At 44.5% G+C, this 10,000-nt stretch overlaps 1 protein-coding gene across 1 annotated transcript in view; it reads left to right on the forward strand.

Moving 5' to 3' along the window:
• mettl15 (methyltransferase like 15) overlaps positions 1-10,000 on the forward strand; it is a 103,846-nt gene that overhangs the window by 52,697 nt on the left and 41,149 nt on the right. Inside the window, 2 exon segments of the mRNA XM_042074630.1 lie at positions 9,194-9,211; positions 9,213-9,337. Coding sequence (XP_041930564.1) covers positions 9,194-9,211; positions 9,213-9,337 — 143 coding nt within the window.

Consider the following 10,000-nt stretch of genomic DNA (forward strand, 5'->3'; position numbering starts at 1 on the left):
CCAAACACCTGATTTTTTGTGGGGTGTTGGAGTATTGTTTGTAGATTGATGAGAAAAAAACCTGAATTGAATCCATTTCAAGATGAGTCTGAAATATAACAAAATGTGGAAAACTTGAAAGGGTCTGAATACTTTCCGGTTGCACTGTATATTCAGGTGGTCAAGAGTGACACGTACCAGCTCAGTTGTGAACTTATCAGTGCTACTCTTGACTAGATTTACCCAATGGCCGTAAACAACAACACACAGCTTACACTCAGGGAAGAGGAGGAAACTTAAAAATGGCCAGTGCTGTGTAGTCTCTGGCCCCAGTTTTGGCTTCATTACTGTAGATTGGGAATGCATGTTGTCATGACTTTATTACACACACTCTCTCTCACACACACACACCGACACACATACACTTAAACAAGTAGACTTACACTCACATGCACACACACACACACACCCACACAAAGTTCTGGATTAGCATACAGCTTTGAAAACAGAATGCAAATCTAAGTGTGTTTGGTGAGAGTGATTCACATGAAGATGTGGATAAAGATTAAAGTAATTTGCTTTGTTGTTTGCACTTAGTGTTTGTGCCACGGCGTCTCCGAGCTGATTGTTTTGTTTGGGTCTGAGAGTTCCCGCATTGGGAGTCTTAGTCTGGGTAATTTTCAGAATCTCTGCGAGAAGAACCCCTCCAAGGACAGCATGCGTAGGAATCCCCTCAATGCAGACTAAAAGTGCAAAGCGTGATGGAGGATCTCACATTTAAGTTGGGTGATTCCCACTGTCTTTTAATTACTTTTTCAACTTTTCAACCTCAAACTTTATTTATTTATGTATTTATTTATTTGTTTAACTGGAGTTGTTAAAGGTACAGCCTGTGGTTCTAAACTGTTAATTTATTTTTGTTGTAAACAGTCCAGGAGCTGTAAATGGAACACAAACTTAGAGACTCAGACACAGCCATAAACAATTCCAGTCAATGTGATTGGCTGTTCACCTCGAATATCAACAACCCTTTGCAGAACTGGTGATTAAATCTAAGACTTTGCCTTTAAGCGGAGTCATTCCTCATGGTTTGCACACATCCCGTCATGGTGGAGCGTTTGTGTGAGCTCGCCAAGTCATTTTCGCAGTTTTGCGATGGATGTTTGCACAGTCGTTCAGAGTGTGATTAGAAAGGTGGCCCACTCAGGCTGGTTTTGTGTTCAACACCCGCACACAAACACACACAACACACGTGCACACACACACGTGCGCACACACACACACACACACATGCGCACACACACACACACACACACACATATGAGGGGGTGGAGGGATGTGCCCCCCCCCCAACCCCCCACCCCCCCCCCCCCCCCCCCCACACACACACACACACACACACACACATACACACATAGACACTCATTTAGCAAACCCACTGTCAGCAGGTGAATCACTATGTAAACCCGTTAGGTGACTCACTTATCATGTTAATTAACCAAACACAGGAAAACCACCACACACACGCGCACACACACAACACACACAAACTCAAACACAGAGGGGTTTGCCTTTTCACGCTGGAGAACCTCCATCACACATAAGCACACACGCAGTGATTTTACACTGTCTATGAAAGGTGATGCAACTCACTTTCTGTTGTTCTCTCTGGGCACACCATGTGGAAAACCCAAAGAGGTGTGTGGAAAATCAATCGTGTGTGTGTGTTTGTTTGTTTGTTTTGGATTTGGATTTTGATAGACATAGAGTGTGCGTGTGTGTGTGTGTGTTTGTGTTTGTGTGCACACCTGTGTGCATGCGCACGCGTGTGTGAGTGTGTGTGTGTGTGTGTGTGTGTGTGTGTGTGTGTGTGTGTGTGTGTGTGGTGTGTGTGTGTGTGTGCGTGCGTGCGTGTGTGTGTGTGATGTGGCGTAGAGCACAGGTGTGAAGACACTAAACTGGTGCTGGGTGGCCAGCTGGTCAGGGGTGTGTGTGGCATCCAAACCCTGGACATGCTGCCGATGTTACTGGGCAGAGTTGGAAAAGTCCGGCTTCAGAAAGTAAAAGTCCTACCATGTATTGGCTCTACCTGTATGCTTAACACAGGTGATTTCACCTAATTACCTGAGCTGTGCTAATTAGAATCAGTTGATTAAGTGAATGGTTGGAACAAAAATGTGGCGGGACTTTTATATCTCTGTTACTGAGTCACAAATGGGTAATGGCCCAAGGTGAGTGAGAGCCTAATATGAACTTCCCTTTTTGGACAATAAAGGGAATCTGTAATCTGAATCTGTAAATTCCAGAAGGACTATTCCATCAAATTGGTGTGTGTGTGTGTGTGTGTGTGTGTGTGTGTGTGTGTGTGGCACTGGCTCCATTCGCTCATGATGCCACCATGGCATATTGCCAGTAAAAATCTTTGAAACGAGTTGAGAATGGGACAATAGGACACACACACACACACGCGCGCACACACACACACACACACACACACACTGGCATGGCCCAACCTCATCTTCGGAGACAGATGAAAGCAGGGTGGCTTGGCTTGTGTTGCTCTTGCTCCGGAAGACATTTTGATTGATGTGGCGGTCGGCCGCAGGGCCAGGGTGGAGTGATGGAGTGATCTTTTTCCCCGCGCTTATCAAAGCACCGCCCGCAAAGCCATAGATTATCGGAAGAGACCGGAACAGAGGTATCTGGGTAAACCTTTCGGTGTGTGTGTGTGTGGGGCTGGGGACCATGTGCTCGTCACACTGTCACAGAACAGATCAAAACATCTGCAAATACTATATACGTCCATGCAGTCTACACACTCCCACACACACAAACACACACAGACAGACATTGTTTTGTCTCACACAGTAAACACCCATAGATTTTCAGGCACACACACAAGCCTTCTCTCTTACACATTATAGGATGGATCCATAGATTTTCCATGACACACAAATACACACACACACACACACACAAACAAACACAGACCCACATACTCACACACACATGTAAGGCTAATTCAGGACTCTACATCTGAGGACTTAGCAGCTGTAGTTGACTACCAAGGCTTTGAAACAGTATCTGTATTTGACAAGTTGGCTGGAGTAGCCACTGTTTAATGTTAGTAACGGTGGGCTGGGAAACAGACAGCTATTGTTTCTGCTGCTCAGCTGAGGATCCCCTGGACCTGCTGTTACATGCTTAAATATCACGTCACGCAACATGCCCAGAGGCCCGGCACTGCGTGCTGATTGAAGCGCTTCTGCTTAAACTGCCTCCCCCCCCCACCCACCCTTCCAGTTAAGCAACCTGTGTAACTAGGGAGTTAGTTGTGTGTGTGTGTGTGATTTTTTCTAACGGCTAGTCAAGCATGTCGTTTATGTTTGTGTTGTGTTCTTTTCCACTCTCTGCTTTCGTCCCTCCTTCTCTCTCTCTCTCTCCCTCTCCCTCTCTCTCTCTCTTTCTCTCTCCCTCTCCTTCTCTCTCTCTCTCTCCCTCTCCTTCTCTCTCTCTTTCTCTCTCCCTCTCCCTCTGTCTCTCTGTCTCTCCTGGTATTGAATAGCACGAACAGGAGAGTTCATTAGAAGTGTGAGTCATCGCGTTGGCCAACACCCCCTCCCCATCTGGTGCAGGTCTCACATTCAGACGAAGAGATGGAGAGATAGAGAGAAACAGAGGGAGGGATGGATGGATGGAGAGTCAGTGAAAGAGAAGTGAATAGAGGGAGAGGGAAAGGAGGGGAGAGAAAGAGAGGGTGATGGAGAAGAAGAGTGTGATGGAGGAAAAGAAGAGAGGGAGAAGGTAAAAAAGAAGGATGGATGGATGGAAAGAGAAATCGAGAGAAAGAGTGAGAGAGGCAGAAGACAGAGAGAGAGAGAGAGAGTGAAGGAAGGAGAATAAAAAGAGGAAAGAAGAGAAGTGGGGTGGATGGAGAGAGGGAGAGGGAGAGAGAGAGAGAGAGAGAGAGAGAGAGAGAGACTCATCCCTCCTTGCCATTGATCACTTCTTCTCTTTCGCGCACACGCACCACACACCACCACCCACGTCATCATTGATCCGCACGCTTAACATTTTAGTGCCGAATCTGTTTCTTACACACACACACACACACACACACACACACCATTGATCTTAACATTTTAAAGTCAAATCTCTTTTTCCCCCGTCCTCTCCTCTTCTTCTATATAAGATGCCTAACTAGCCTGGCACAGTACTCACGTCACAGGAGAGGTCACACACACACACACACACACACACGCACACACACACACGCTCTGTGAATGTGACCAGAGCATGACTCCGTCACACACTCCGGGGGACCTAAGAGCGATGTTTTATTCTCTGTCCACCATCCGTGTGTGTGGTGTGTGTGTGTGTGTGTGTGTGTGTCTGTCTGTCTGTCTGTCTGTGTGTGGGGACAACATCTTGCTTGTCCATGTGTGTATTTGTTTCTGTGTATGTTTATGTGTGAGAGCAACATCTGGAAAGATATTTGTCCATGCGTCCAAGTGTGTGTGTGTGTGTGTGATGTGTGTGTGCATGGTATTTGTGATTGCATCATCTATGTCTCTTTCTGTCTTTCTGTCCATTTGTGCATGTGTGTGTGTGTGTGTGTGTGTGTATGTGTGTGTGTGTGTGTGTGTGTGTGTGTGTGTGTGTGTGTGTAAGTCTTTGGAGATGTCTGAGCTTGTATCCCACAAGTGAGTCATCGGGCCTTTAGAGCATCTTTGTGGAAGTGAGTGAAGTTGTTCACAGGGACCCCACACACACACATACACACACACACACACACACACACACACACACACTCCTACTCCCCACCCTCTCCCCATATCCCTCAAAAAGGGAACAAATGAGACCCTGTGTGTGTGTGTGTGTGTGTTCAACACTTTGAGCCATAAATGAGTGCATCACAAACAGCAGCCATAAATAAACCCCACCCACCCATGGAGAATGTGCCTGCTTGTGTTCGTCCTTAAAAGAGACTCCGTCGTGCTCCAATGTGGTGTGTGTTTGTGTGTGTGTGTGTGTGTCTGAAAGTCAAAGTGTCCCAGTGACCCCAGGCAAACTTGTTTTTGAGAGTGAAAGGGAGGGATAGAGAGAGACATAGAGAGAGAGAAAACAAGAGAAAGGCGTCAAGGCTGGCCTGCTTAGTTTTTTCCAGCCAACTTCCATTGACTTCATACGTAGGATACATACATATTGAATTCTGCACAGTGGAACACATATTTCTATTACCTGGAGTGTGCTAAAGAAAGCAAATGAACTAATGGGGGGCGTGGATGACATTGTGTTGTTCAATATTCAGTTGTTTCATAACTTTTAAATAAATTACAGTAATGCCATGCATTAATTCTAATGCTATGGGGGGGGACGAGATGCGTATGTCCGACTGGATAGGAAGAGCGACAGGGTTAAGGCGAGTTAGACAGAGTTGTCTCTCTCGATTCTCTAGTGTTGATATACACGTCCAAGGTCTGACATGCTCTAGAAACAAGGACTAATGCACACATGCATACTGGCTGGGTTTGAGAGTGTTGCTTCTCTTGAAGTCTTTTCAATACATTCAGCTGTAGCCTAACACACGTAATCTATGTTTGTGCAACTAGTGGACAAGATCTGTAGCCTTTGGTATAGTGTTACAATATCCCATTTTTTAAAGACGTCAATCCTTGTCCTGAATGTTATCTTATTCTATTAAACATTTTGTCAATCTTTGTGAAGTTGAAATGACTCTTATTTGTACTGTAATTTCCCAACTATTACCTGCAGTTAATACATTAATTTTGCAAAATGTCTTCAGCTATGAGGTTAATACACGATGGCAGTTAATTTGGTATTAATATGGTTTTGTTTTTTAAAAGACTGTCCTGCGGCTTATAATGTGGCTAATACACAGGACATTACTGTAGGGATGTGGTATGTCAGTGGTTATATCGATGTGAAATCCCCTTTGCAGGTTGAGAAGGTCATGTTAGGCCCATGTCATGAAGAGAAGTGGGGTGGAAGTGAATCAATGTCATGTTAGGCCCATGGCCACATGAAGGTCATGTTAGGTTTTTTTTAAATGATTTTTTTCCATAAAAAACTAGATCTTTCCATTTCCCCTGAAGATTCCTCTCCCTCTTACGCGAACAACCAATCAAGGTTGATGATGGCTGTTCATTTTGCCATCGCTACTCTAGCAACATTCCGTTTCATATCAAACATGGAGGAGGACGCAATTGAGCCCACGCGAGCATGGATGACGTGCTTAGTCAGTATTTCTGCAGTCCGCAACAGTTAAATAAATTAGGGCCATTACGCTCATGTGCAGTCTGGTATCCATGGCAATAAGAATCATCAAGGTCCCTTGCAAAGTGGGAAAACACGCTTAGAAAAATTGTGCTAGTGTAGTTTCTACTCGTTCTAATTCTGTGACATTGACGCCATTGCATGGCACCAAATATGAGGTAAGGTCATGGTATTGCATTAGCTTAAAATCCGTGAAACTTATTGAGGAAGAGGAGGGGGGGTTGAGTGGATGAAGAAAACCATGTTATAGTCCTGATGCCATCAAAGCTTTACCTGAAAGTCAGTAGATAAGTTACCTTAAGACTCATATGATATACCTGTTCTCATCTCTCACACACACACACATAGGCGTGTGCACATACTTTTTTCTTGCCTCTTTATGACAAGTATGTTCGAAAAGTTGGATCCTTAAAAAACCTTGCGAAAATAAAAAGAGAAACTTTGAAACAGCCACGTATCAAACAGGCGAAGGTGAGTCACACACATGGCACAGTGTTACTTTGCTCCCACCGCCTCTCTCTCTCTCTCTCTCTCTCTCTCTCTCTCTCTCTCTCTCTCTCTCTCTCTCTCTCTCTCTCTCTCTCTCTCTCTCTCTCTCTCTCTCTTCTCTGTGCGTACACTCTCAGGAGAGAATACTATATGTATGTAAACTCTGGAATCCAGAGATCAAATAAGCGAGTGGTGGCAGTGAGCAAGAATCAAATCAAAACAAAGCAGCTCGTGACTGAGCATCTACCCTGCACACACATACACACACACACACACACACGCATGCATGCTCACACTCCCGCACACTCCGCCCACATATACACACACACACACACACACATACACCTTAGATGCCCCTGTACCGGGTGGCCTTAGGAAATGCCACTCAAATGTGCCTAACTTGAGCCTTCCTACAGAGCTGTGTGTGTTAAAGTGTTTGCTAGGTACGTGCATGTTGTGCTAATCTGTGGCAGGGGTTACTGTGGCGTTATTAGCAGATGACAGACATGTGATGAAGAATAAAACTATCCTGCCGTAGGGCAAGGGCTCTGAAGTGAGAGGATGTAGCTAACTTCTCACTACTAATACTGCTGGTGGTAGAAGTGATTACAGCTGCTAATTGCTGAAGAGTGTGCAGTAGAAGCATTCAGAAACAGGATGAAAGAGCTGGTTTTATATGAACTTTTGTTTTCAACCCTCTGTGGTTTATGTGTTGATGTGTGAGTGTGTGTGTGTGTTTGTGTTTGTGTCTGTGTCTTTGTATGTGTCTCTGTGCGTGTGATTGTGTGTGTGCGTGTGATTGTGTGTGTGTGTGTGTCTACTCCCCGGAGAAAGACATGCCGTTCTAAGGGTTGTGGTTGTGTTCAGAGTCGTGACTGAAACTCCTGTCCACACCGCCAGCCCTGGAGAGAACACGTTCCATGTATTTATATATATATATATATATTTTTTTTTTTTTTATCCACATAATAATTGACTGATTCCTTTCACGAAAAACCGTAAAAAGGCAAAAAGGGGGATAGAAATCTCGCTCACGCTCTGTGTCAGAGAAGAACGGCACATGCTTATTTATTAATTCAATCTAAATATCAGGCAGATAGACCCTGAGGAGGCGAGATGTCTTCACCTCATAATACATGCTGTACTTGGGCAGCACTGTGAAGTGGTTGCCGCTTTCATATTAATGCAGCGTGTGGGGGAACTCTGCAGGTCATAGGGGCTTCTAAAGCAGAGAGAGGGAGAGAGAGAGAGAGAGGGGAGGTGAGAATAATAGACAGAGTAGCATGAAAAAGACAGAGGGCAGATTGAGAGAGGAATAGAAATGGCAGAGAGTAGAAAAGTGAGTGGGAGGAGTGGGGTTTTACCATCTTGGATATCTGTAAATATGTATGCTGTGGCGTGGCTGGAGATGGGGTTTTATCATTCAGTGGCATTTAATTGTGGAGAAGCCCGCAGTGTGAGTCGTGGGCGATGAGACCGACCCCGGGGACCTGCTGCGATGCTCCGAGACTCGGACATCGATGGCTGTTAGGGGCTAGTGTCAGCGCATGTGACTTGAAAATGGGAGTAAGACTAGGCTAACCGTAGTCTGTGGCTAAAATGAAAATGGGAATAAGACTAGGCTAACTCTAGTCTGCTGACTGCTGCTTAGATGGAAATTAATTTTAGACGGCTAGTGTTTGCATGTGGCTGGGCGTGATGGGAATGACAGGGGGCTAATAGGGAGCTGATGTTTACACACATGGCTAAGAAATATGTTAATAGCATGAGGCTAGCAGAGGCCTGTGGGTGAAAGATATTGATATACATGGCCAGAGATGTAGTTAGAGGCAGATTTAGATAGATGGAGTACTAGCATACATGCACAGATTAGAGAGAATGACAGGGGGCTTAACTTAACATATTAGCCTCGGTGATATAGATGGCATTAGTATTGTAGATAGCCAAAAAAATGGTTGAAAGCTAGCTATCATCATGTCCATGACATATGGATGGTTTCATGCTAACATTAGCTCAGGATGCTGACACACAGTATGTTCATATACCTTTAGTGTGTTGTCTATCATCCTTAATGGTCGGCAGTGTCATTGCTGTCTCAAAAACAACAGTATGTTATTGCTAATGTGTATCAAATGTGGGTCAATGATGTATGTACTATATGTAATATGTATGTCTATTTGTCTACTTATCTTTAATAATGTTGTGTTATTTTATTTTCAAATCGAACATTTAAGTAATACTAGTTTTGATGTACTGACATTATTGTTGTATTATGATATTTATTTTGTATAATATTATAATAGATTATAATAGTTACACATGCCACAGCAGATGTAGCCTTGCAATTTATGTTGCATTCAAAGTACTGAGGTGTCGGTCAGTTGTTGTTGTTCTGTTGTGTTGACCCCTAGACATGCCTGTGCTACAGGTTGTTGTGGATATGACCTTTGGGGTTTGGGGCCGGAGGTCACACAAAGGCCATCCTAAGGGCGGTGCATGATGTGACGGTGGTTGCCCTCGACCGCGACCCTCTGGCCTACCGACTAGCTCAGCAGCTGGCAGAGGAACACCCGTAAGTCTGAGACACACAGACACACAGACACACACACACACACACACCTAGTATGCACACATTTACACTATGTCACTTTCTCTCTCACACACACAAAATGCATATGCCATTACAAGGTTACACTACACTATAAGGCACAATGCTACACTTAAATGGGTCAGACAACTTAACCCATTTCCCCTAATGCCAGTTACAGTTAGATCATCACACATAAGCCCCCTATTACTTTTCTACTTCTCTCTCTCTCTCTCTCTCTCTCTCTCTCTCTCTCTCTCTCTCTCTCTCTCTCTCTCTCTCTCTGAAGAAGTTGTATCAATACAAAATACTGATCAGATGTTTACCTGAGCTCAATTACCAATGATATAGACATCATTTAGGGTTCATATTTGCCTTTTACCCCTGTGAGATCACATTTATGATCATATGACTGATTTTCCAGTAGGATCCAGTAGACTAGAACACCACATATGTAGTAGTTATGTGTGTGTGTGTGTGTGTGTGTGTGTGGTGGGTGGGGGGGGGGGGGGGGGGGGTCTTTTGCAACAATAATTCATTTTTTATGTTCTTCACAGAAAATGAGCCATTAAGGCCATTAAGTCACCTTACGAGCACACCTCTTCTATCTCCCCTTCAAATCACATAAATCCACCCCCACAATGACTC

This window comes from Alosa sapidissima, chromosome 20, assembly GCF_018492685.1.
Source record: "Alosa sapidissima isolate fAloSap1 chromosome 20, fAloSap1.pri, whole genome shotgun sequence".
Lineage (NCBI taxonomy): Eukaryota > Metazoa > Chordata > Actinopteri > Clupeiformes > Clupeidae > Alosa > Alosa sapidissima.